Below are 27,500 nucleotides of genomic sequence, written 5' to 3'. Positions count from 1 at the left end.
CCCCCCACAGGACTCCCCGAGGGACACGGTCGAATGCCTTCTCCAAGTCCACAAAGCACATGTGGACTGGTTGGGCAAACTCCCACGCACCCTCAAGGATCCTGCCAAGGGTCCAGAGCTGGTCCATAGTTCCACGACCGGGGCGAAAAAACCGCATTGCTCCTCCTGAATCCGGGGTTCGACTATCCGGCGGACCCTCCTCTCTAGTACCCCCGAATAGACCTTACCAGGGAGGCTGAGGAGTGTGATCCCCCTGTAGTTGGAACACATCCTCCGGTCCCCCTTCTTAAAAAGAGGGACCACCACCCCAGTCTGCCAGTCCAAGGGCACTGCCCCCGATGTCCACGCAATGTTGCAGAGTCGCATCAGCCACGACAGCCCCACAACATCCAGGGCCTTGAGGAACTCCGGGCGGACCTCGTCCACCCTCAGGGCCCTGCCACTGAGGAGCTTTTTGACCACCTCGGTAACCTCAGCCCCAGAGATAGAGGAGCCCACCCCCGAGTCCCCAGGCCCTGCTTCCCCAACGGAAGGCGTGTCGGTGGGATTGAGGAGGTCTTCGAAGTATTCCTTCCACCGATCCACAACGTCCCGAGTCGAGGTCAGCAGCGCCCCGTCGCCACCATACACAGTGTTGACGGAGCACCGCTTCCCCCTCCTGAGACGCCGGATGGTGGTCCAGAACCTCTTCGAAGCCGTCCGGAAGTCGTTTTCCAGGCCCGATAGGACTCCTTCTTCTTCAGCTTGATGGCACCCCCCCTTACCGCCGGTGTCCACCAGCGGGTTCGGGTGTTGCCGCCCCGACAGGCACCGACCACCTTACGGCCACAGCACCGGTCGGCCGCCTCAGCAATGGAGGCACGGAACACAGCCCACTCGGACTCAACGTCCCCGGCCTCCCCCGGGACATGGTCGAAGCTCTCCCGGAGGTGGGAGTTGAAGCTCCTTCTGACGGGAGACTCTGCCAGACGTTCCCAGCAGACCCTCACAATGCGTTTCGGTCTGTCAGGTCTGACCGGCGTCCTCCCCCACCATTGGAGCCAACTCACCACCAGGTGGTGGTCGGTTGACAGCTCCGCCCCTCTCTTCACCCGAGTGTCCAAGACATACGGCCGCAAGTCCAACGATACGACCACAAAGTCGATCATTGAACTGCGGCCTAGGGTGTCCTGATGCCAAGTGCGCATATGGACACCCTTATGCTATGCTTGAACATGGTGTTCGTTATGGACAATCTGTGGCGAGCACAGAAGTCCAATAACAAAACACCACTCGGGTTCAGATCGGGGGGGCCATTGGGAGGAATGGCCCCCCCGATCTGAACCCGAGTGGTGGATCACGCCCTCCAGGTCTCACTGTCGTTGCCAACGTGAGCGTTGAAGTCCCCCAGCAGAACGAGGGAGTCCCCAGAAGGAGCACACTCGAGCACCCCCTCTAAGGACTCCAAAAAGGGTGGATACTCTGAACTGCTGTTTGGACCATAGGCACAAACAACAGTCAGGATCCGTCCCCCAACCCGAGGGCGGAGGGAGGCTACCTCTCATTCACCGCGTAAACTCCAACGTGCAGGCACCGAGTCGGGGGGCAATAAGTATTGCCCCCCCGCCCGGCGCCTCTCACCAGTGGCAACTCCAGAGTGGAAGAGAGTCCATCCCCTCTCGAGAAGACTGGTTCCGGAGCCCAAGCCATGCATCGAGGTGAGGCCGACTATATCTAGTCGGAACTTCTCAACCTCGCGCACCAGCTCAGGCTCCTTCCCCACCAGAGACATTCCACGTCCCCAGAGCTAGCTTCTGCAGCCGAGGATCGGACCGCCAAGGTCCTCACCTTCGGCTGCCACCCAGCTCACATTGCACCCGACCCCTACGGCCCCTCCTACGCGTGGTGAGCCCACGGGAAGGAGGTCCCCTGTCCTGTAAAGGCCCGGCCACCAGGCGCTCGCCATCGAGCCCCACCCCCAGGCCTGGCTCCGGGGGGGGGGCGCGGTGACCCGCGTCCGGGCGAGGGGAACTCCGGACCATTGGTTCGATTTTTTCTACTTTTCTAATAATATTCATTTTTTGTGTCTTTTTTTGAATATTAAACATTATTTTGGGGGATTTTTTTTCTTTTTTATAATTTTGAGGTTTTAGTGATTTTTTTCTTATTTTGGGGGTGTGTTATTTTTCCTTTTAACATTTTAAGGGTTTTCTGGTGTTTTTTTTCTCATTTAAAAAACAGTTTTCTATTTTTATCCGTTTTTCTAATAATTTTCTTTTCAATTTTTCAAAATAATTTTGTGGGTTTTTTCCCTTTTTATTTTTTTTTAATGTTTTAACAATTTTCAGATATTTGTGTTTTTTGTCTGTTTTATAATTTTGAGCATTTTGGTGTTTTTCTTATTTTGTAGGTATTTTTTTTCCATTTAATGATTTTGAGGTGGGGGGGGGGGTGTTTTTTGCTTTTACTTTTATTACTTTAAGTACTTTTCCCTAATTATACCTACTTTAACTTAAATATCCCTTTTTAATTAAGGACTTTTAGGGTAACAGAGTATTTCTGATTTGATTTGGTTTGATTTGATTTCTTTATTTATTACATTGGGTACACATTGGAAAAGAAGTGAGAAGAAGTAAAACCTTATTTAATCCTCCATAAGTCATTTTTCACAGTGTGGTATTAGTACTTTTACTGCAGTAAAGGAGCTGAACATGTTTTCCGCTCCTGCCTCGGAGGGAGAAACTCACCTGTGACGCCGCTTTTATTCTCTGTGATGTCACTGAGTCTGAAGCAGCCAATCAGAGCTGAGCTCCTGTGCTGATGCTCTCTGTTCCTGTTCCCAGGGCATGATGGGAGATCCGGGCCTTAAAGGCCTCCCTCAGGAAGCAGAAATCACGCACACGGGTACGATCAATACGCCCCGATCGATCAGCTGATCGCAGTCATCAGACGTCAGCTGACCCAGTCTTCCAGGTGACGTTGGAGAATCCGGGGCGTCCGGACTGAGGGGCCCTCCAGGGGACATGGGGCTGATGGGGATGCACGGCCCCCCAGGAGCCCCCGGCAGATCCTTACCAGGTCAGCCGCCGCCGCCGCCCACAGTCCGCACCGCGTTTAAGGCAGAGTGACAATAAATAACAATGTGGTGTTTGTCTGCAGGGCCGCCGGGCGCTGTGGGTCAGAGGGGAGCTCCAGGATCCAGAGGGGACAGAGGAGACCCAGGACAGGTTTACAAAAACGGACCCACACCTGGAGAAACCGGGAAAACCAGGACGACCCGGACCCAAAGGACTGAAGGGAGAACCTGGAGTTCCAGGTGCCAGAGACACCTGTCTGTCAGAAACACACCTGTCTGTCAGAGAGACACACCTGTCTGTCAGACACACACCTGTCTGTCAGACACACATCTGTCTGTCAGAAACACACCTGTCTGTCTGTCAAAACACATCTGTCTGTCAGAAACACACCTGTCTGTCAGAGAGACACACCTGTCTGTCAGACACACACCTGTCTGTCAGACACATCTGTCTGTCAGAAACACACCTGTCTGTCAGAAACACATCTGTCTGTCAGAAACACACCTGTCTGTCAGAAACACATCTGTCTGTCAGAAACACACCTGTCTGTCAGACACACACCTGTCTGTCAGACACATCTGTCTGTCAGAAACACACCTGTCTGTCAGAAACACATCTGTCTGTCAGAAACACACCTGTCTGTCAGACACACACCTGTCTGTCAGACACATCTGTCTGTCAGAAACACACCTGTCTGTCAGAAACACATCTGTCTGTCAGACACACACCTGTCTGTCAGACACATCTGTCTGTCAGAAACACATCTGTCTGCCAGACACACACCTGTCTGTCAGAAACTCACCTGTCCCTGAAGTTATTTTCATGTTTTGATAATCAGTACAGATCGTTTCCTGTCATCCTGCTGACTTCCTGTTTCTCTCTTCAGGTACTTACTGTCTTCCCGGGGCTCCAGGACAGGCTGGAGATCCAGGTGATCAGGGGCCCCTGGGGGCCAGGGCTTCGTGGGTTTTAAAGGTCAGTGTTTTTGCCACATTGATTTTCATTTTATTTTATTTTATTGTTTCAGTTCATTTAGTTTGACAAATAGACAAAGAAAAAATTCAACTTTTCTTTTTTGACCCTGCCCAAAACTACAAATCTTTTCCTTAAAGCCTGAAATGTTCGTCCAACATGTGTTCAAGGATTGTTTTGACTTTGATATTACGGAGAAAGTAAATTACCTGAACGACTTCATCTTTTCATCACTCTTTTTAAATCCTCCTGTGCGTCTCAGGTAGCGCTGGCGACTGTGCCTGTGGCCCCCCAGTTGAATTGAGGGGTGCCCCCGCGCGCGCGGGTGATCCGGGGTCTCCGGGGTTTCCAGGGGCCCCGGGGTCCCTGGGGCAGAGAGGAGAGAAAGGTGTACCCGGAGACATGGGAGTGCGTGGACAACAGGTGAGTCACCAGACAACAGGGTCAGAGGTCATGTGAAACACAATGTTTGGATCGTTTCGTTGATTGATTGGCTGATTCGTCTGCAGGGTCTGGCTGGATTTCCAGGTGTCACAGGGTTCAAAGGTCAGAAGGGAGATTTCATAGTGGTGGAATTTAAAGGTGAGTTTAACCGTTAAATACTTAATCTGGCCTCCTTTTAGTCTCCATAAGGTGTCAGAGACATAAAACAGCATCAATACAGAGCCCGCAGAGCCCAAACAGAGGTCCTCGCTAAGACCCTAATGTCCGAAAATTCTTGGCATGTTCTAAAATACAAAATACGTTAAAAAAAACAAAACAAAAAAATCCGAAAATTCTTGAAAATTCCTACAGTCCTAGAAATGTTCTAATATCCCAAAGATGTCCTAAAAATCTAAAAAAAAATGCCCAAAAATCTGAGAAATGTCCTAAAATCCCAAAAATGTCCTAAAATCCTAGAAATGTCCTGAAATCCGAGAAATGTTCTTAAAATTTTCGGATTGTTATAGAATTCTGTAGACATCCTTGACACGGGGCTGCTGCGATGTGAAAGCCAGTGTGCGGCTGCGGCCGTGATGTCGTTGTATCAGTGGTTCTGATCAGACTTTTGTCTCCAGGTGATAAAGGAAACAGGGGCCAGCAGGGCCCTAGAGGCAGACAAGGGTTCTCAGGACGAAGAGGACTGGACGGGGCTCCGGGGGCCCCTGGATACCCCGGCCCACAGGTGAGCCCACGCTCCAGCACCACTCGAAGAAAAAGCACTGATATGGATGGATAAAAATGGAGGATTATTTGTTCAGAGTATGAAGCCTGCAGCCTGTAGGGGGCGACGTCACGCTGCTCCTGTTGGCTGGATGACCTTTAACCCTTTCGACGTCACTCTTCCTGAACTGTTTTCAGATGAACTTTCACAAATAATTAAAAAAGCATCATTTTTTAAAATAATTTTCAGGAAATTGTTTTGCCCTTTTCACGACCGTCTTGCTTTCACACTTTTTTTAAGGTAGGGAGAAATGTCGAGGGAAAAAATGTTTAAAAAAAGCTTGTGAAAGCACATTTTATCTGTAAACTTAAGTGTTTTTTTTTACTTTCTTTTGCTTTTTTTGAAAACAGATTTTCATGCATTTTCAATTACTGTCTTGCTTGAGGCTTAAGGGAGAAATAAGGGGTGTAATTATATTTATACTTGCCATAATTACATATAAAAATATGTTACAAAACTGTTATATTTTTAAGCACCTTTTCAAGGTAATTTATGTTTGGATTTATTTTTACTTGCTTTTACGTTTATTTTATTTATTTATTTTTTAACTAATTTTCAGCTAATTTTCTTGCATTTTCAACTACTGTCTTGCTCTTTTTTGGTCATTTCTTCTCAAATTGGTTATCGTCTTTCCTCCCGTTTTTGACAGAAATGGAGCCCATTTGTTCAGGTTTCAAAGAGTTAAATCCCGCCTCTGTTTTTATCTCAGGGTGACAGTTTCTCCAGCGCTCCTGGAGACAGGGGCTTCCCAGGACTCCCAGGACCAAAGGGATTATCAGGACCTGCAGGGCCCCTGGGACGAGGCGTGGTAGGAGCTGTAGGACTGCGTGGGGCCCCTGGGAACCCGGGACCTCAAGGATTTCCTGGTCCTCCGGGGCCGAAGGGAGTTAGAGGTAGAAATCAATCTGATGTTCATTTCACAGAGTGTGTGAAATCTGCAGAAAACAACTCCAGTGATGCCATTCAGTGACTCCTCCCACTTTTATTTTGACCCCTCCCCCACCTACAGGTGACACTCTGCCCTGTGTACCCAGAAACCCCGGCGCCCCCGGAGAAAAAGGAGACCGTGGAGATGCAGGTAAACATCATTGGATTAGAAACACAACAAGTCAGCAGGTTTCAGCAGAGTATTCAGTCACAGCAGTAACTGTGAGTCACTGCAGTGTCTCAGAGACACTGACAGTCTCACAGTGTGTCTGTGTAACTGTGAGACTGTCAGTGTCTCAGAGACACTGACAGTCTCACAGTGTGTCTGTGTAACTGTGAGACTGTCAGTGTCTCAGAGACACTGACAGTCTCACAGTGTGTCTGTGTAACCGTGAGACTGTCAGTGTCTCAGAGACACTGACAGTCTCACAGTATGTCTGTGGTGATGCTGCTGCTGTCTGACCTGCAGCTGCATTCAAACACACAGGAAATCTGACTGTGACTCAACATTCAGTCTGTTTCATTCAACTACAACAACAACAACAACAACAACAACAACTACAACAACAACAACAACAACGGTAGCAGCAGTTCCTCACAGAGCACCGATAACAGCCTAAATGTTCCCGCTTCACAGAGATGTGTAGATGCAGATTACAAGTTTCTTCTGCAGCTGCTGGAGCTTCTGCTAAAGTGTCCACATCTGGACAGTTAGAGAGGACATTAACCGATTACTGCACAGACGAAGACATGTGGGAGACAGTGGAGGACAAACGCCTGCTGAGACATCTGTCGGACAATGAAACCGGAGCGGACTATGAAGACAGAGGAGACACAGGCAGAGAATGAGAGCGGAGTGGACGTTTGGAGACACCGGCAGAGACATTGGCTGAGAATGAGAGCGGAGCGGACATTGGGAGATACTGGTGGAGACACCAGCGGAGACACAGGCGGGGAATAAGAGGGGAGCGGACATTTGAAGACAACAGCAGAGACACAGGTGGAGACATCAGCGGAGAATGAGAGCGGAGCGGACACAGGTGGAGACACCGTTGGACAATGAGAGCAGAGCGGATCAGTCAGCATCAGTATCTTATCCCCGTCTTGTCTCTCGGTCCACAGCGCCGTCAGGTCTCAGGTGCAGGCTGGTCAACAGGTCAATGATGAGAAACAGCAGGGACGCTGAGTTTAGGATTATTTCTCTCTTTATTTGTTCATTTGTTATTTCAGGGCAGAAAATGAAGAAAGGGGCTAACCGGCGCAGAGAATTATTATCTTTAGTGCAACCAGCGGCGCCCCTCCAGCGTGTGGCGCTCTGAGCAACCTCCTATACTCGCCTGTGCCAAGGGCCGCCCTGCAACCCGTCTGTCTGACTTCCTGTCCACCTGTCTCTCCAGGTTACCCAGGTCTCCCAGGTCCTCCAGGTTTTAATGGCATCACTGGTCCTGATGGAGTAAAAGGAGACAAAGGACAGTCTGGACTTCCTGGACTACCTGGAAGACAAGGTACTAAGGCACACATATTTCACCTTCCCTTACATTATCTTCTACATTATCCCCGTCATTATTTCTTCCATTATCTCTGGCATTATTCCTGTGATATCTTCTACATTGTCTCTTACATCATCCATACAGTATTCCTTACATTAACTCTTTCATTATTCTCTTCATTATCTCCCGCATTATCCCTTACATTATCTCCTGCATTAAACAAGACATTATCTCTTTTGTTACATTAGTTCATAATCTTGTACATTATCTCCAACATTATCCCTTACATTTTCTCCTACATTATGTTCTTCCCTATCTTCTACATTAGCCCTTACATTATCTCCTATGTTATATTCTTCCTTATCTCCTACATTGTCCCTTATGTTATCTCCTAGATTATATTCTTCCTTATCTCTTACATTATCCCTTACATTATCCATACGCTACCTCTTACATTACCTCCTACACTATACCTTACAGTACTGCCTACATAAGCCGCCTTCTGTGTTATCATTTATGTATCTCCTGCATTATCCCTACACTATCTTCTATATTACCTCTAACATTATCTGCTATATGATCTCCTACATTATACCTGACATTATCTTCTTCATTATATTCTTCAATATCTCCTACATTATCCCTCATATTCTCTTTGCCATTATCCTTCACATGATCTACTACACTATACCTGACATTATCTCTCATTGTAACTTACATTATCTCCTACATTCTTTACATTATCTCCTACATTTTTCCTTCCATTATCACTTACATTATTTCTATTATCATCTTTTACATTGTCTCCTATGTTCACCCTCTCCTCCTGCTGCAGGACCTCCAGGTTTACTCGGAGATCCGGGAGAAGAGGGATCTGAAGGCATCAGTTATGGTGGAGATCCAGGTACAGTCACCCGTCTCTCTTTTTGCTTTATGAAAACGTGCTCAGACATGTTATTTTCAAAAGTCACAAGAAATTAAAAAATGCCCAGAAATGTTTTCTTCTAAAATCACCAAAAAAATTTAAAGATTAAAGAAATGTTCTCTTAGCAGTAAAAAGTTTTTTTCCCCCTCCAACACCAAAATAAAACACAAAAGTCCTTCCCAGTGTTGAAAAACTTATATGACACGCCTTCCCCGTTTTGCACCACCCCCTCCAATCTCATAAATAACAGTCCATAAGTTATATTTAAATATTTAGTTCTAATTCCTGTTTTTAAATAATATATATTTAACCAAGCTATTATATAATAATGAAAAGAATTCATTAAGGGTATCAGTGGTCATTTCAGTGAATTTACGGTCTTTAAAATTTACCTCAAAGTCATGGAAAAGTCCTGGAAAGTTATTGATAAAAATGTGAATGAACCTAAATTGAGACCTGGATATTACTTATCTTCAACTCTCAAAGAGAACCTGAGAACGCCTACAGACGAGGATTCAGATGTTTTGGTTTAATGTCATTATCAGCTGTGTTTACAGGGTGTATAACTGTGTGTATGCCAGGTTCTCCAGGGCTCCCAGGCTTTCCTGGACTCAGGGGCCCAGCAGGAAACTCTTATGTTGGGCCCTCAGGACCTATTGGCTTTCCAGGGCGACCGGGTTCTCAGGGACCTAAAGGAGTCCCTGGTCCCCCTGGTAACGACGGACTAAAAGGTAAAGTATTGAACCTGAATATCATCAGTTCACTTACACTCAATGATGAATTGAAGGTCAAGGTCATGGTGACCTTGCATCTGCCGTATTTTAGTGAACAGGATATCTCAATAAGGCCGTTAGGGGATTTTTTCAAAACTGGCACAAAGGTTTACCTCAAATTAGTGACGAATTCATTATATTTTGGTGATCAAAGGTCACTGGTCTCATCTGTCTTATTCTTGTGAACACGATATCTAAGAACACGTTTAGAGAATTTTTTCACTTTTGGCACAAAAGTGAAAAAATTCAGCCTCATTCAGCCTTAACAATGAACTGATTAGATTTGGGTGGTTAAAGGTCAAGGTCACTGTGGTCTTGCTTTCAGCTCAACTGTAGCAAATTACTTTAATGTGACACAAACCTTCACCTGCACTCAAGGATGAACTGATTTGATTTTGATGGTCGAAGGTCAAGGTTAGAGAATAGAATAACAGCATCAGCAAAATAAAAAATAGACTGAATCCGAAATCAGATTCCTGTTTTCAGAAACATTTCCTGTGTTTGTCCAGGACTCCTGGGTCTGGCTGGTGGCCCCGGACCTAAGGGCCAAAGGGGACAGGATGGAGCCCCAGGTGTAACCGGCCCTCAGGGACCCTCACCTGAACGCTGTGATGCAGGAAAACCTGGTCCCAGAGGCCTTTTTGGCCCCCAGGGACCCATAGGACCCCCAGGTAAACTCTGGCTCCGAAAGATGCCCTTAAAGACTTGACTTGACTTGACTTGACTTTACTTTACTTGACTATACTGTTCTATACTTGACTTCATCGTACTTTACTTTATTTCACTATACCATACTTTACTGTACTTTACTCCACTATACTTTATTTCACTTCACTTTACTTCACTATACTTCATTGTATTTTACTTCTGTGTACTTTACTCTACTTTACTTTACTTAAGTGTACTTAACTGTACTTCACTGTACATTACCTAAATGTACTTAACTGTACTTCATTGTACTTTACCTAAGTGTAATTAACTGTACTTCACTGTACTGTAGTTTCCTTCAAAGTACTTTTCTTTACATAATGTCAAATTCCTGTTCAGGTTTTCCGGGGGAGAAAGGTGAGATCGGGGAGGTGGGTCCTCCAGGTTTTGGCCCTCAAGGCCCTGAAGGGAAACCGGGCACTCCAGGTTTTCCAGGTTACCCAGGGCCTCAGGGCCCCCCTGGCCCCAGCGGAAACTCAGGACTGCTGGGGCCCATTGGTCTGAAAGGTGAGCTCCTCCCACCGACACACCTGTGTTTAAAAATGTTTCCTGACGACAGATTCACAGAAATACTAACCGTCTGTTTCAGGTCTGATGGGGCCCCGGGGCCAGGTCGGAGGGCCAGGAGTCCCTGGGCAGACTGGGGCCCTTGGAGCCCCTGGGAGGACGGGGGAGAGAGGGTCCAACGGCCAAGACGGAGGTCCAGGATGTGAGGGACCGAAAGGAGAAAAAGGTAAACACTGAGATATACTGCAGATACTACTGCAGTACTGAGATAAAACAATCAGTGTAAATACTGTGATGACTGAGGAAAAAAAAACCTGTTACTGCATGTCAAATCTGTCACGTATGACACTAATGACACTGCTGTAACACACAAACTGAGTACATATGTCTCCCATGTGTGTCCCCTGCAGGCTGTAAAGGGGCCCAGGGGCCTCCAGGAGAAACCAAGGTTATCCTCATCAAAGGAGGACGAGGAAAAGACGGACCGGCAGGCCTCAACGGCTTCCCTGGATCCCGAGGTCAGAGCTGTTACCACGGAGACCAGTGTTAGGGTGTGATGTCACACAGGAAGTGGCAGGGTCGTGATCGCAGCTCTAAACTAAATCAGCCGAAATCAAATCCTACCAGCCTGACATAAGATGATAAAAGTGTTTAAATCAAAATGCAAAACATTTGTAAAAAACTAATCGGCAGAACACTGAATACTTTTGTCATCTTATTTCTGCTGCTGTCAACATGCAACATACTAAAAAGCTGGTCAGAGCTGCTTCAGGACGAATGTGTGTCCCTATTCTGTATTTTATCAGAAATGCTCTTGGGCCCATGATAACAGGATCTGACAGGGATCATCTAGTCCTAAAAGACAAAATATTCAACAAAATATTCCCTGAAGGTTTTGGAAAAGTAATGGAAATGTGTTTCACAGACCTGTATAATAACACGTGATGTCTTCAACGACTGTCTGTAATTGATAATCCAACTGTTTGGAACTGCACGTTTCCTTCAAAAACCACAAAAAAATGTTAAGGGGGAAAAATTGCCAAAATTTGTTTTAAAACTTGCCCAAAAATTGGCAAAATATTTTCTCTAAAAATTGCTAAAAGTTTTAAAGATTAAAGAAATTGGCAAAATATTTTTTTTCAAACATATCCACATTTTGTAAAGAAAAAAAAATGACACACAATCACACAAAATGTTTTTTTTACAATTTGACATTTTGCATGAAAAACAGAGAATTTACCAAAATCATGAAAAGGTGGCTGTTTTGTTGGGTTTTTTTGATAGCCAGGTGGAGAGTTGACTGAGGTTATTTGAATTTAAAGAAAAGCTGTGTGTCGTCTGCGTAACAGTGAAAAATAAATAAGAAACAAAGGAGAAGCATGTACATGGAGAAAAGAAAGGGACCGAGCATTGAACCCTGTGGTACACCACATGTCAGCCGAATGGATGAGAAGACGTCTGTCCACAGAAAAACTCGTCTCTGACAAATCTTACACAAACCAGTCAGGGGTCGTCCCTGAGTTACTGCTGAAGCACAACAGAGAATAACATCAAACACGCTGTCCCTACAGGAAATAAAGGTGCGAGAGGAGCTACCGGTAAGCCAGGGTATCCAGGTATTAATGGACCCCCAGGCATTGTAGGAATCCCGGGACCCCCAGGGCCCTACGGAAAACCAGGACCTCCAGGACCAACTGGACGTACAGGACCACCAGGATTCATCGGGTTCCCCGGAGAGACTGGAGATCCGGTAAGTAAAACTCTACCAACAGAAATCCTAACAGACGTTTTTTTGTGCTTTGGGTGCGTAAGTGCTAATTGTTTGAACCACCAAAGACCACCCAGAAGACGAGGTTTAAATATTAAAATCAACAAATCGGACCATTGTCTTTTGATTGTTTTGTTCAGAAATGATCTGTTTGTTTTTGACTGCAGGGTAACCTGGGATGTCCGGGGAAAGATGGAGAACCCGGTCACCAAGGATGTGCCGGATCCACAGGTAGCAAGGACAATCACTAATAAATGCACTTTGTACACATATACAATATATGCACACGTATGCTTACACATATCCATGTAACGCGGATACACCAACACCTGTATGCACATATCACTCCTCTCCCAATGTAAACAAAATTAGCAAAACAAAACACAGAAATAATTCAGCACAGTGAATCCAAAAAAACAATATATATGTTTTTGACACTGGTTTGAAATATGCCTGTAAATACATGTACAGCTGTTGTGCTGCCCCCTGCTGTATCATCATGGGAAGTCACCTCTAAATTCTACACTGGAGAGGTAGCTCGGCCTGATAACAACGTGGTGCCTGATGTGAAGGTTGTGAGTTCAAGTCTCAGCTGGAGCAGATTAAACATGTTTTTACCTCCTCACACTTTGTGCTGTGTGGGTCTGAAACATCTCATTTCAAAGATATTACAAGGACTAATGACCCTTAAAACGGACAAAAGTTGGTCATTTGGGTCTTGAGAGTTACATTTAGATTTTTAGGAAGAGGGTGAACAAGGAAAATCTCATCACTTTCTGCAGCATTCGTGGCCAGACAGGCGTAGACTTATACATAGAATATACTATTAGCATTTCAGACACATAATGGTTTATCTGCATGGACGGTTTTTAGCGTAAAGTCCCCACTGCTCAGGTAAGTCAGCCACAATATTACCATGTCAAAGGCTGTAAATTTAACCCCCGCTAAATACTTATGCCTACCCCCCACTACTGTTAGACACATTATTTCAAAGACATTTTTCAAGGTTTGATGATTTATAGTCTGGAAAGCTGTGGACTCTGTCTCTTATGGACTCTGTCTCTCCAGTCTGTTTTTTTCTACAAAAATTGCCAGTTTAAAGAAAGAAAGAAAAAAAGAAAGAAAGAAACATTTGGAAAAATGTTTTCTTCAAAAATACATTTTTTTAAGGGAATGAAAAACATGTTTCTCCACAAAACTTGCCAAGAATTGTTTTTAAAATTGAAAAAAAAAGCCACAATATTTCCTTAAAAATTGCAAAAAGTTAAAATAACTAAATTATTCTCATCAAACAAACTCCAAAATTTGAAAGGAGAGCCTAAATATTTTCTTTAAAAATAGCCAAATATAAATATAATTACCATGTCAAAGTTGACCCACTGCTGCGCTGCAGCTATAATGTTTCCGCGTGTGTTTCAGGTGATAAAGGAGACTCTGTTGGTTGTCCTGGTCCACCAGGAGAAAAGGGGCCTGCAGGAGACTTCGGGGCCTCAGGTGAGATTCTGGTTTTGTTTTGGGTTTTTTTGGGCATTGAAGCACAGAAAAAAAGATGATCAGCAGCCTGAATATACTGCAAGTCAAATGATTTTACATTATTATCCTCATTATCATTCTGTTGGTTTAATATTGTTGAAAATGGAAATTAAAAAGAGATCATCTGTTATTAACCATTAAAGAGCGAGGAGGACGCGCTTTGTGACGAAGATGAATTTCTGGAAGAATCAGCTGGTTTTTTTTGTCCTCTCAGGACCTCCGGGACCTCGAGGAGATCCTGGAGGACCCGGTTTTATCGGAGCTCCGGGACAGAGAGGATGCAAAGGAGATCCAGGCCATCAGGGAGACCTGGGCCAGCCGGGTACAGACGCTAAACCTCATCGAGTCTTTACACCCTCAGTCTTTAACCTGAGCGCAGTCATGTGACCTGCTGAGCTGAGCTGTCATTATTATTACCAGGGGCAGATGTAATGTTTTGGGGGCCCGGGGCCACAAGCACATGAGCTTATTTTCAGCCTTTCTCTAACTGTGAATGTTGGCAGGCTGTTGGCAGCTATAGGAGAAGTAGGCCGACTCAAAAGATTTTAATTCCTGAGGAAAATGATTAATAACACAGAAGTTTGACAGAACTTCAGGACTTTTTGGGGCTCTGACGTCATGACAGCGAGCATTATTTTAACCCTGTCTGTACGTCTCCTTGGTCCCAGGTGTGGTCGGCCCCTCAGGTCCCAGAGGTCGCTCTGGTCTTTCAGGTCTTCCTGGTAAAGCAGGTGCTGATGGTCCTCCAGGACCGCAAGGCTCTCCAGGACTTCAAGGTCAGACCTCAAACCCAGAGCTGCTTATTGTTTATGATTATCACTTCATCCTCTGACTCTTTTTTGTTGAGTTTTTCAACTTCTTGTGGTCTAGGTTTGTTTATCTGTTTTTATTTTTATTGGTTCTTATCTGTTGTTTTTAATTCTGTATTGTCTTGTTGTATAATTATTTTTTAATGTGAGCTGCTTAATGCTTTAATTTACTTCAGGATTAATACAATTAATTTAATTCTGATCTAGTCTAACCCAGCAAATAAATAAACAAATGTTAAATGACAATAATAGAATAAAATTCAAGCTTCACTTGTTGCATTTAGCTCCACCTAACCAGAAAAAAAGTGTGTGTGTGTGTGTGTGTGTGTGTGTGTGTGTGTGTGTGTGTGTGTGTACATCTATACATTTTTGCTCATACACTCCATTAATCAGGTGTTTTTTTTTATTATCATACATACATTTAAAAAGCCTTAATAATTTTTTTGATTTTTGTTTTTGTGCGTCAGGTCCTCCTGGGCCGCTTGGACTTCACGGGTTGGACGGACTGAAAGGCGTGAAGGGGGACATGGGGACCAGAGGTTTGAGTCTCTCACAAACACAATAAACACACACACTCACATCAGACAAACTGAGTCAGCTGTTAACACACACACACATCATCGTCCGGCGCTGTGTGCAGGTCTGGGCGTGCCGGGTCCTCCGGGCTCCAACGGTCTCCCAGGAGATAAAGGTCCTCCAGGTCCTCCAGGTCCCTTTGGGTCATCCCAGCCTGGCCCCCCAGGACCCAGAGGGCCCCCAGGATCCACAGGTGTGTAGCAGTGGGGAGATTTTAGCTCTAACGAGGGCTGAACAACACAAAGATATGAAATCATATTGAATATGAGACTGTAAATAATCTTAGATATCGAATATTCTTGTTTTTTCCTGATTTTAAAGGTTTCACTTCAGTTAAGTTCATCATCATCATCATCAGCATTATTATTGTTATTATTATTATTATTGTTATTGTTATTGTTATTATTATTGTTATTGTTATTGGTATTATTATTATTGTTATTATTGTTATTGTTATTTGTTATTGTTATTATTGTTATTATTATTATTATTATTATTATTATTATTATTATTATTGTTGTTATTATTATTGTTATTGTTATTATTAAGTTCACGACTTTGTCTTGCAGGACCTCCAGGAGGTTTGGGACCTGAAGGTAAACCTGGCCCAGACTGTAAGAGTCCGATCCTGGGGCCGCGTGGAGATACTGGTTGTACTGGACCAGATGGAGAAACCAGGTCAGACTTTAAGGTTAACCCCTTAAGGCCCGCTTTAATATTACACACACTTATATCACTCTGCACACAAAAATCAAGCTTTAAAAAGACATCATACATTAATATGATTTCTTTCTTTCATTAAGTTTATTTTTTAACCATCAGTTTGAATGGGTTTCAATGGAGCATTTTTGGACCTGAACAGTCTGAATGTAACTATTTAGTTTCCACAGTGTATTTTAGACTTATTGTAGGAGCTGAGCTGCAAATTCACTGATTACACTCAGATACACAATCTGGACTACATTTAGGACACATGCATCAACACACACACAGAGTTATTAATAAAGGATGAAAAGAGACTAAAATGCGACAAACAGTCCTTAAAGGGTTAATTAATTAGCTTTGAGTCAGAAAATCACCCTGCGTGACCTCTGACCTTTGTTTGGTGTCTCAGGGTGTGCTGGTGAGGTCGGGGACCCTGGTCTGAACCCTCCGGTGCCTGGAGACGATGGGGACAACGGGGACACAGGGTGCCAGGGGCCGGTGGGCCCAAAAGGATCTGCGGGGCCCAGAGGACTGCCAGGCATCCCTGGAAATCCAGGAGTGAAAGGTTAGAGGCTCCATGTTACTGACACATGTTTAAACAGCGCTCCCACGGTCATGGAAAAGCTGGAAAAGTCATGGAATTTCACTTTCACAAGTTCCAAGCCTGCAAAACTCATGAAATAAATCAAAATCTTTGAAAGTTTTGGAAAAGTCATTGAATTATTAACCCTTTGAAAGCTGAGGAACTTTTTCAGAAGAGAAATGAGCTGAAAAAAATAATCATTTTGTAACATAGTCTTAAATGTACATATGCATGTATAATTATAATAATTATAAATCTAGTTTCCCCTTTTTTTACGCAAACATGAGAAAACATTTTGTTTCAGTGTGTTTCAGCTGATGTCAGGACGCCTCATCGTGGACTGTCTCTTTCTTACGTGTGTGTGTGTGTGTGTGTGTGTGTGTGTGTGTGTGAGATCAGGCATTCGGGGATCTCCAGGTCTGATGGGACTTCCTGGTAATCGGGGTCCCAGAGGTTGCACCGGTGCAAGTGGGCCTCCGGGACCGAAGGGTTTTGCTGGACCCATGGGTCCAAAGGGGGAGAAGGGCCGAGTGTCCCCCTGCCCCACCTACCCTCCAGCGACACAGGGGCCCCCAGGACCCCCAGGCCTCCCCGGTCAGCCCGGAGATGTCGGCCTCGAGGGAGAGGTCGGCAGAAGAGGCGCAAAAGGTGAGACATGAGGGCCGGTCCAGAGTGATTTCTGTTTTTTATTTTATTTTATTTTATTTCATTTTATTTCATTTTATTTTAATTAATTTAGTAATTTTATTTTAAACAGAAAGTGTTCGAAGGGAACAGATTTTACCAACATCGTCCAAATGCAATAAGCTCCACGTTCACGGTATTTAGCTCAACGAAGGGAGCGCAGACGAAACGTCACAGTTTGATTTTTCTTGTCATTTGTGTCATTTTCTTGTTTGTTTGTTTTTCTGTTTTTTGAATACTTTTGAGTTTTTTGTGGTTTTTATTTTTCTGAATTTAAAAATTTTCTTTTTTTCCCTCTTTTTTAAAATACTATTCAGTTTTTTTGGGTGTTCTTTTTTTTTCTAAATTGGGTCCTTTGGAAAATATTTTAAGAAACATTTCATTATTATTTTTTCCTTATTTTAATAGTTTCTGGAGGTTTTAGGGTTTTTTTTTTACATTTTTCTTAATTTTGTATTTTTTTTATTTTTATACCTTAAGTACATTTTCATGATAATACTTACTGACTTTTACTTCAGTAACTTGATTAATACAGGACTTTTCTCTGTGGTAGTAGTACTTTTACTTGTGTAACTTTTTAAATGCAGGACTTTTCTCAGTGTGGTAGTAGTACTTTTACTTCAGTAAAGGATCTGAGTACTGGTTCCGTCTCTGCGGTCAGTTTCAGGATCAGAGCAGCTGATGCTGAAGGGGATTGATGATGTCTTTCAGGTAGGAAGGGGGACATCGGGCCTGAGGGGCCGATAGGCCCTGAGGGGCCCCTGGGTCCAGACGGAGAGCGAGGAGTGCCGGGCCTGCCGGGGGAGAGCGGCGCCGTGGGAGCCAAAGGTGAGGCCTCCGTCCGTCCACGCTGTCGGACGTGCTGTGTAGAACTGATCAGCTGATGTGAGTCTCTGTGGTCCGCGTGTCTCAGGTGATCCCGGTCCGATCGGAGACCGCGGCCCCGCGGGGCCCACCAAAAACTTGAACTCGGGCTTCCTGTTGGTGATGCACAGCCAGTCGAAGTTTGTCCCCTCGTGTCCACCGAACATGAGAGTCCTGTGGGTCGGATACAGTCTGCTGTACCTGGAGGGTCAGGAGAAGGCTCACACTCAGGACCTGGGTAACACACACACACACACACACACACACATGCACACACATGCACACACAAACACACACACACACATGCACACACAAACACATACACACACACACACACACGTCCACAATACACTGAAGATTTGAACAAAGACGCCCAACAAAGTCCAGGGCTTAAAATGTCCTAAAATCCAATAAATGTCCCAAAATTCAAGGACTGTCCTCAAATCCTAAAAATCTCCTAAAAATTTAAGAAACATCCTAAAAGTCAAGAAACGTCTTCAAAACCCAGACATGTCCTGAAATCCCAGAAATGTCTTACAAGCCAAGAAACGTCCTCAAATCCCAGAAGCGTCATAAATCTAAGAAATGTCCGAAAATCTGAGAAATATCCTGAAATCTGGGACATGTCCTGAAATCTAAGAAATGTCCTGAAATCTGAGAAATCCTGAACTCTCGTCCACACCTGGTCTGATTCTTTCGGCTCCGCCTCCTCTGTGGTCGACGTGTCGTTCGGGTTCCTCGAAGTGTTCCTGATGTTCTCCCGGAGAACCAAACACACAGACTCACACTAACGTTCCTCCATGAGGACGGAGTCAAAGTCTCCTGAGATCTTTGACTCGTTCAAGGATTTAAACTGATTCAATATTTTCCGACGTTTCCAGGTCAGGCCGGGTCCTGCATGCGGGTCTTCTCCACCATGCCGTTCTCCTCCTGTAACATGGGAACCTGCTCGTACGCCAGCCGGAACGACAAATCCTACTGGCTGTCGACGACGGCCGCCGTCCCCAGTATCCCGGTGGGCGGAGCCTCCATCGAAGACCACATCAGCCGCTGCGTGGTGTGTGAAGCCCCCTCCCCACCTGTCGCTCTGCACAGCCAGACCTCCAACCAGCCAGACTGCCCCCCCAGCTGGAGGAGCCTGTGGACCGGATACTCCTTCCTCATGGTGGGTACTGCAGAGGTAGAGGTACTGTTACTAACATGGTACTACTACCTCTACCACTGCCAATGATGCTACTGATACCACTGCTAATACTGTTACTGTAGTACTTCTGTTCCTGCTAATACTGCTTATGATAATAATAATCATAATAATGATAAAATTCTGTTCATATAGCACCTTCAGACTGCGAATGTCCTAACTTCTAGAAATTTACTTAAATCCTATAAACATCCTAAAATCCTAAAGACGTCCTAAAATTCATGAAATGTCCTAAAATCCCACAAATATCCTAAAGTCTGACAAATGCTGACAAACGCTAGCAATGTCCCTAAATCCTTGTAATGTCCTAAAATTCAAGAAACTTTCTAAAATGCTAAAAAAATGTCCTAAAATTCGACAAACGTGCTAAAATCCGACAATAGTCCTTAAATCTTAAAGACATCCTAAAATCCTGAAAACGTCTTACAGTCCTAGAAACGTTTTAAAATCCAACAAACATCCTAAAATCCTAGAAATGTCCAAAAATCTGACACATTCTAAAATCCGACAATATTCCATATAGAGAGACATCCTAAAATCAAAGACGTCCCAAAATCCTGAAAATGTTTTAAAATCCAACAAACATCCTAAAATCCTAGAAATGTCCTAAAGTCCCAGAAATGTCCTTAAATCCCAGAAATGTCCTAAAATTTGTTTAGGGCTGCTGAGACTGGCCCCAGCCTCCTGTCTTTTGACAAAAGTGGCCCCTAAGCAGAGACAGTTTCGTGTCCCTGCTGTATGAAGTTGTATACAGTAACAGTAACTAAACTAACTGGAGGAAGTTCGGCGGACACCCAGTAACAATGATGTCATTTCCTGTGCAGCATACAGGTGCAGGTGACGAGGGCGGCGGCCAGTCCCTGACATCATCAGGTAGCTGTCTGACAGACTTCAGGGCCCAGCCCTTCGTGGAGTGTCAGGGGCCCCGAGGAACCTGCCACTACTTCGCCAACATCTACAGTTTCTGGCTGACGCGGGTGGAGGCGACGCCCTCCGCCTCCAACGGCTCCTCCACCACGCTGACCGAGGGCTGGCAGCAGAGGGAGAGCATCGGGAGGTGCAACGTCTGCATGAGGGAGTGAGGGGAGCGCCGCCGCCGCCGCCGCCTCCTCCTCCTCCTCCTCCTCCTCCTGCTGCGCCTCCTGCAGAGTCTAAGGGGATGGACAGGACGAGACTCGTCTGTTTGTCTCAGTGAGGAGAGGCTGCCACGTTAATGACAACCAACCAACCAACCAACCAACAACCAACCAACCAACCAACCAACCAATCAATCAATCAACCACCCAACCAACCAATCAACCAACCAACCAACCAACCAACCAACCAATCAATCAATCAACCACCCAACCAACCAATCAATCAATCAACCAACCACCCAACCAACCAATCAACCAACCAACCAACCAACCAACCAACCAATCAATCAATCAACCACCCAACCAACCAATCCAATCAACCAACCAACCAACCAACCAACCAACCAACCAACCAACCAACCAATCAATCAACCAACCAACCAATCAATCAATCAACCAACCAAACAACCAACCAACGAACCAACCAACCAATCAACCAACCCAACCAACCAACCAACCAACCAATCAATCAACCAAACCAACCAACTAAATAAACAATCAATCAACCAAACAACCAACCAATCAATCAATCAATCAACCAACCAACCAACCAAACAACCAACCAACGAACCAACCAACCAATCAATCAACCAACCAACCAACCAATCAATCAACCAACCAACCAACTAAATAAACAATCAACCAAACAACCAACCAATCAATCAATCAATCAACCAACCAACCAACTAAATAAACAATCAATCAACCAACCAACCAAATAAGAGACCAATCGACCACGTGAGTCTGTTTTTCATTTAGTCAAAGATCCAAAAGTTATATTAAATGTATTCATGTTTAAATCAACAAATCAAACAAATTTTAGATTTTAAACAAAATGTTGACCTGATCAAACGGATTCAGGACGGCGGCATCGATCAGAGCACGCGTGACGCGGTGAACACGGCGTGTCAGTATGAGTGATGCACAGCACGCAGGATTTTTCTTTTTTTTTTGTTCTTTCACAACTTTTTAAAAACAATAATGAGAACAATATTATTATTATTATTATGTAAAATAATAATAATAACTTAACGTAAAAAGCACCTTTCAAAACAAAGTGCTTCACAGATTACACAAAAAGAATACGGCAAAACTCCCATCTGCCCTAAAAAAAGAAGTAAAGAACAAAAAGAACAAAACAAAAAATGTATAAAGTTACAGAAAAGTGAGTTCATAAAAATATGTTTTTAATCCCAATTTAAAAGAACTCAAATCAGAGCATGAATGAGAGGACGACCGGGTGACTCGAGATACCGACGCTGAGCTGCATTTAAATTCAAATTCCAGTCAAATGTGTTAAAAACACAGTTTTAACCCTTTAAACAAATTGTTTTCATTTCTTTCAAAAATAAATGTATTTACTTTATATACTTTATCATATTTTGTAACATAATTTTAAATATTTTGTATTGTTCCCTCTCCCTGTAGCTTTGACACAAAGAGTCATGGAAATGAATAAGTTAATTCTTTAAATTTTCATTTTCATTTGTAGGCAGAAAGATATTTTTCAATCTGCATTTAAAAATGACATGTTGCCTTTTCACCAAATTAAAAAAAGAGAAAAAGGTTTTAACATTTATTCAAAAGAAATGTGCATTCATGGGATTCCGAATCCCGAAAAATAAAGTTTAAGGTAAATTGAGAATTTAATAACGTATAAACCAATTTGTTTGCTTTTTCCACCAACGCTGGAGAGTTAAAGTGCCAAATAATCACACGTCACCACCTCGTGTTCAAACATTAATGTTTACGCTCATTTAGACTGTTAGCAGTGCTGAGAGGTTAACCCTTCGAAGGCTGGTCTAAATCAGCTTTATTTCTTTCATAAACATGGGAATATATGAAACTTAAAAACACATCACCAAGAAGTTGAAGTAGAAAAAAAAAACAAAAATGCAAAAAAAAAAAAAAAACCCAAACAGCAAAACAAAAAAATGGAAAAGTTAACATACAAAAAAGCTTAAAAATGATAATAAATAATAATTTTCTAAAACAATTTCAAAGATGTTATAATGGCAGTAATAAATATAGTTTTGTGGACAAGTTTCCCTAGCTTTTTTTTTTTTTTTTTAACATTTTTTTAGATCTTTTAATTTGTGGGACATTTGTTTGCCAAACTGCTCTTTTTTTTATCTAACCATCTGCTTTTGTTGCCTAAATGCAAGTAAAAAAATGTGAAAGTTCAAAAACATGATTATGGCAGTTATAAATCTGGACACTTTTCCCTTTAAAAATAATTATTTAATTTGTGGGACATTGTTTTGTCCAGCTGCTCATTGCCTTTTGTCCCATGTTTTGTTTTTTTGTTTTTTTAAGAAATAAACCGATTGAAATAACTGTGAAAGACATGAATGCAGCACAAGAAAAGAAAAGTCGCTCCAGGTTTTGAAGGGTTAATTTATACTCAATAAACTGTGTTATCTTTATTATAAGCTACTACGTTTTTCAGTCCTAGTCAAACTAATCAAATTATTGATGTTGTCGGGTGAAGACTTTTTATCTCCTAACATCAACTTTTTATCAGCTCGGTAAAGTCAACACGGTCGACAGCAGAAAATGTCGGCGATGTACGTCTCTGCAAACCACAAACACGTTTCATTTGCATGTTTTATATCATATTAATGTTTCTATGGTGACGTCAGCCCGTTCTGCTCCGCTTTGTCAGACACTTGTGTACAAAATGAATTGTTTGCGGCCGTACGATACGCACTGGGCACGGCAGATTTGAGAATCAGAATTGGTTTTAATTGCCAAGTACATTTACATATACAAGAAATGTGACTTTGTGTTTTGGTGCATTTTAACAGAATAAGACATGAGATAAAAAAATAGAAGCTATTTAAAAATATTAAATGAAAAATAGAATATAAAGAACACAAAATCTACGTACCAAAGGTGCAACGGAGGGATCGAACAGCTGTGCAGAAGCTGAAGTCTCAAATATCATCAGTCTGAATAAATTAACCCACAGTGTGCCATGTACACAGAGAAAGTCCAGTAATGTGTAACAGCTGATTTAGAGGCAGCAGGTGACAACCCAGCTCGGCAGATACCGGCGCTTTCTCGTCTGCATAAACAGACGCACCTTTCGTGACCGTCTGTAACGCCACTGGAAACTTCTGTAGTATGAAGAGGGACAAAGTACATTTTGGGCGGGCGGGGAGGTGGATGCATCCAACAACGCTGGACTTTCACCTGGGAGTCTGCTTTTTTTGTCCCGAGCCAAATCATGATTTTTTTTTGTTGTTGTTTTTTTTTTTCAATATAACCTGCTTTTGTTGCCTAAATGCAAGTAAAAAAAAAACCTTAAAAACAAAGTGTTTACATACGTTACAAGTTTCCAAAAGTCATAAAATTGCTTTAAAAAAATTATTAAATTATCAAAACTGTTTTCCACATCTGGAAGGTTTTAAATTTGCAGAATATTTTAGTTTTTTTAATTATGTTATTTAATTAACCAAGTGTTGTTTGTGCCTAAGAAAACACGTTGAAATGTGTCCACGACGTAAAAACATGAAAATGTAATGTGTCTGTGGTTTACAGAAATGTACAACGCAAACATCTTTCCCTCGTTTCATCTGGACGACACTTATTTCAGTGCTTTTATTGTGAAATAAATCCGAGGTTCCGATGTGAGTCTCTGTAATGTCACATCCTGTGATGAAGCAGCTGATTGGTTGGCGGCGTTGACGTGACGTTCTCTCCTCATCGGCGAGAACGACGAGAGAAAAACCTGAGTTGAACTTTTAGCCCCGCCTCCGGCCCCGCCCACAGCACAACCAGAAGTGCACTGAAAAACGTTCTGATTGGTCGGCCGGGAGGCAGCGACTGTGTTTTGATTGGTCAGCCGGGAGGCAGCGACTGTGTTTTGATTGGTCAGCCGGGAGGCAGCGACTGCGTGTCATTGGTCGGTCAGTATTTGGTGGATGCGTAGGGAGCGAATCGCGTGAGAAGCTGTGAATATATTTGACATTAAACCTTGAAACGTGTTTTTGTTCCAGTTTTCTTTCAGATCAGACGGAGTTTCTCCCTCCGAGTTCTTTATTCATGTTTTTCAGTTTCAGTGTGAAAACAAAGAGAGCGGCGAGCCGTCAGACGAACATCAGCTGCAGGACCAGGACCAGGACCAGGACCAGAACCAGAAGCAGGACCAGGAGCTCAAACTTTAATTAGTCGTCAATTGTGTTCTAGAGTTGACTTGAATATTTATCTGTCTGATAGTTTCATATTAAAAAAATAAAGGTTTGTAGTCGCCGTCAGGTTACAAATATTTCCATTTTTTACAAACTGCAGAGAAAAAAAACTTTGATTTAGACATTTTCTTCAGTTTCCAGATCTTTTTTTGTTGTTAATCTCTGGTCCTGGTTCTGCTCCCGGTTCTGTTTCCTCTCTCTGTGATTTGTAAATATGTTTGAACTCGACCGTTTTATATTTTTACTGTAAATGTCATCAGAGTATTTATTTAGCCTGAAATTAATGTTGGTGCTATTTGATGTTTTGTTTGTTTGTTTTTTTGTTTTATTGGTAACTTTTCGGTGACTCGGTGAAACCCCGCCCCTCTCCTCTCTCCTACAAAGTAAAATGCACGAACGTGTTTATGACGGAGAAATGTTTATTTTAACTACGGCTCCCGTGATGCTTTAGTTAGCAGTAAATCTTTTTTAATCAAAGACGCAGATATAAAAAAAGACAGATCAAAGGAGAAAATCAGGTGTTATAAAGTGGGCGGGGCTTCATGGATACCTGAGGAGGGGGAGGGGTCACTGTGTCATCATCATGTTTTTATTGTATTTAAATCTGTCGGTGATATTTTAATCTCTGTAGGAGGAAACTTCTCACTAACACTTGTGAAACATTTTACTCTCTGTGGACGGACGACTCTTTAATAAATCGCATCAAAGTCTCACACAGACTTTTTATTTTAGTCCAGAAGTTTGTTCTGAGCGGGACGGAAAATATCGGAGAAGAAAAATGTGTAAAATGCTTGAAAAAACTGTGGTAAAGTACCTGGGAGAAAATTTGAATAATAATATACTTTTTTTTTTTTTTATCTCTGTAAGCTCTGCAAGAAAAACAAAAATCAAAAATATTAGAAAAATATCTAAAAACAGTTGACAATATAGAAAAAATGTCAGTAATACATAAGAAAATTATTATCAATCAAAAAGCCAGAAAATGTTTGAGAAACGCGAGGAAGATATAAAAACAATCCAGAAATATCTGAGAAATAAATAAATAAAATATCCAAAAAGAAATCTGAAAAAGGTATTTCTTATTTGAATGTAATATAATTTAACTGTGAAAGTCATGCCCAGAAGTTTAGTTATAGTTTGTGTTGTTTATGTGAACTTTACAAAAGACTAATTAATTAGTTGAATACATAGATAATATAGTGAAATTAAATAAAAAATAGAATTACAAATTACAAAACAAAATAATCAAATAAATTAACTTAAAATGAAATAACTACAATCAAAGTAAAATAAAATAAATTATTGTCTGGGTGTGTGTCTCTGTGCTCCTGTTGCCCTGTGTGTGTGTGTGTGTGTGTGTGTGTGTGTTTGTGAGAACTGGACAGAGCACGCACATTCTCCAACACAGGGCCGGCTCTAGCCATTTTGGTGCCCGAGGCGAGATTAGGATTGGATTGCAATAAGAGCCAAGCAGACACTGGCGGAGACACCTGCCGAGAATGACAGTGGTGCAGACATTTGGAGACAGCGACGGAGAATGAGAGCAGAACAGACACTGGTGGAGACAGACCAGGAGAATGAGAGTTGGGCAGGCACCTGCGAAGCGGACACCGGTGGAGATACTGGCAGAGAATGAGAGCAGAGCGAACACCGGCGGAGACACCTGCAGAGACACTGGCGGAGAATGAGAGCGGAGCAGACATTTGGAGACACCAGGGAGACACCGAGGAGAGAGTGTGCACACTCACAAACATCCAAAGACTCCATGGAGGCACTGGCAGAGGATGACAGTGGAGCAGACATTCAGAGGCACGGGGGGAGACACCAAGGCGAGGCCTGGATGTGCCGCTGATTGCACTCACAAAACAAACATCCTAAACTAGACGCCCCTGTTGTCTCTCATCATTTGATGCGTCCCTGAGCAGCCTGCACCACGAGACCTGATGGCGCTGCGGACTGAAAGTCGGGTTTGAGTTACTGATGCACCTCAGAGAGGGAGAGAAGCCTTTTTCATTAAAAGCTCTAAACCTTCAGGTGCACAATGTACAAAACTAAGAATAAGGAGGAAAAGAATTCCAAATCCAAGGTATGTCTTCTTTTATAACATAAAAAAAGGCAGTTTAGTGTGAAGACGTTTCATTTGTACGAGTCATCTTAGTTCAAATCAAGCAGAGCTACATAATGACGCGATATAATGATGCTGTGATAGCTGCTGAGAACTGAGGGATGGTCATGAATCATCTGGATGTCAGGACAGTAGTTTATACAGCTCACTGCTGCTCTTAGTGCTGCTCTTTATACCCAGTAATGAGCTGAAATTAGTGGACCGATATGGACAAATAATTACTCATATTGTTGTGTCACTGTTTCATTGTGGTGCATCCTCTTTGATTTTATTAACGAATAAACACAACTAAGAAATAAGTGATGCACTGCAGCCGCTGTTTGTCCTCCGCTGTCTCCTACGTGTCTTTGTCTGTGCAGTAGTCGGTTAATGTCCTCTATTAGTGTCTAGTGTGCAGTGCGCGTCTCTGTCCTCCGGGGGTCGCTGGGGGGTGACCGGTGACTTTCCTCGGTGGTGACCCGGTAGTGAACGCGCTGCGGGCCGGGGTCACCCAGGAGTCACCGGGCTCCACCATGGCGTGGAGGAGCTGCGCGGCTCTGCTCAGACTGACCGGAGGAGATATTTACCGGAGCTCCGCGAGGGGAGGCAGGTCAGTGTCCACAGCCGGAGGGAGGCCACCTGTCCCGGCCGGAGGGAGGCCACCTGTCCCGGCCGGAGGGAGGCCACCTGTCCCGGCCGGAGGGAGGCCACCTGTCCCGGCCGGAGCTCCGCTGCTCGTTTTTAGCTCCGTTAGCTCCGTTAGCTCTGTTAGCTCTGTTAGC

General features: G+C 43.5%; 1 protein-coding gene across 1 annotated transcript in view; it reads left to right on the top strand.

Annotated features, from left to right (window-relative positions):
- col4a4 (collagen, type IV, alpha 4) overlaps positions 1–20,577 on the top strand; it is a 38,167-nt gene extending 17,590 nt beyond the window's left edge. The window contains 32 exon segments of the mRNA XM_042486964.1: positions 2,823–2,883; positions 2,953–3,057; positions 3,139–3,236; positions 3,238–3,295; positions 3,943–3,990; positions 3,993–4,031; positions 4,291–4,451; positions 4,538–4,610; positions 5,087–5,193; positions 5,942–6,125; positions 6,242–6,310; positions 7,557–7,664; positions 8,485–8,553; positions 9,156–9,305; positions 9,857–10,018; positions 10,395–10,562; positions 10,645–10,788; positions 10,973–11,080; positions 12,134–12,312; positions 12,498–12,561; positions 13,750–13,824; positions 14,078–14,185; positions 14,532–14,639; positions 15,140–15,211; positions 15,313–15,441; positions 15,818–15,920; positions 16,358–16,518; positions 16,936–17,184; positions 17,932–18,048; positions 18,134–18,322; positions 18,966–19,249; positions 20,110–20,577. Of these exon segments, the coding sequence (XP_042342898.1) occupies positions 2,823–2,883; positions 2,953–3,057; positions 3,139–3,236; positions 3,238–3,295; positions 3,943–3,990; positions 3,993–4,031; positions 4,291–4,451; positions 4,538–4,610; positions 5,087–5,193; positions 5,942–6,125; positions 6,242–6,310; positions 7,557–7,664; positions 8,485–8,553; positions 9,156–9,305; positions 9,857–10,018; positions 10,395–10,562; positions 10,645–10,788; positions 10,973–11,080; positions 12,134–12,312; positions 12,498–12,561; positions 13,750–13,824; positions 14,078–14,185; positions 14,532–14,639; positions 15,140–15,211; positions 15,313–15,441; positions 15,818–15,920; positions 16,358–16,518; positions 16,936–17,184; positions 17,932–18,048; positions 18,134–18,322; positions 18,966–19,249; positions 20,110–20,367 (4,008 nt within the window). The 3' untranslated portion in view covers positions 20,368–20,577.
- Positions 20,578–27,500: the final 6,923 nt, after the last annotated feature.

Source organism: Plectropomus leopardus, chromosome 5 (genome assembly GCF_008729295.1).
Source record: "Plectropomus leopardus isolate mb chromosome 5, YSFRI_Pleo_2.0, whole genome shotgun sequence".
Taxonomy (NCBI): domain Eukaryota; kingdom Metazoa; phylum Chordata; class Actinopteri; order Perciformes; family Serranidae; genus Plectropomus; species Plectropomus leopardus.
Note: the sequence above shows the minus strand (reverse complement) of the source record. Positions and strands in the feature narration are given on the sequence as shown.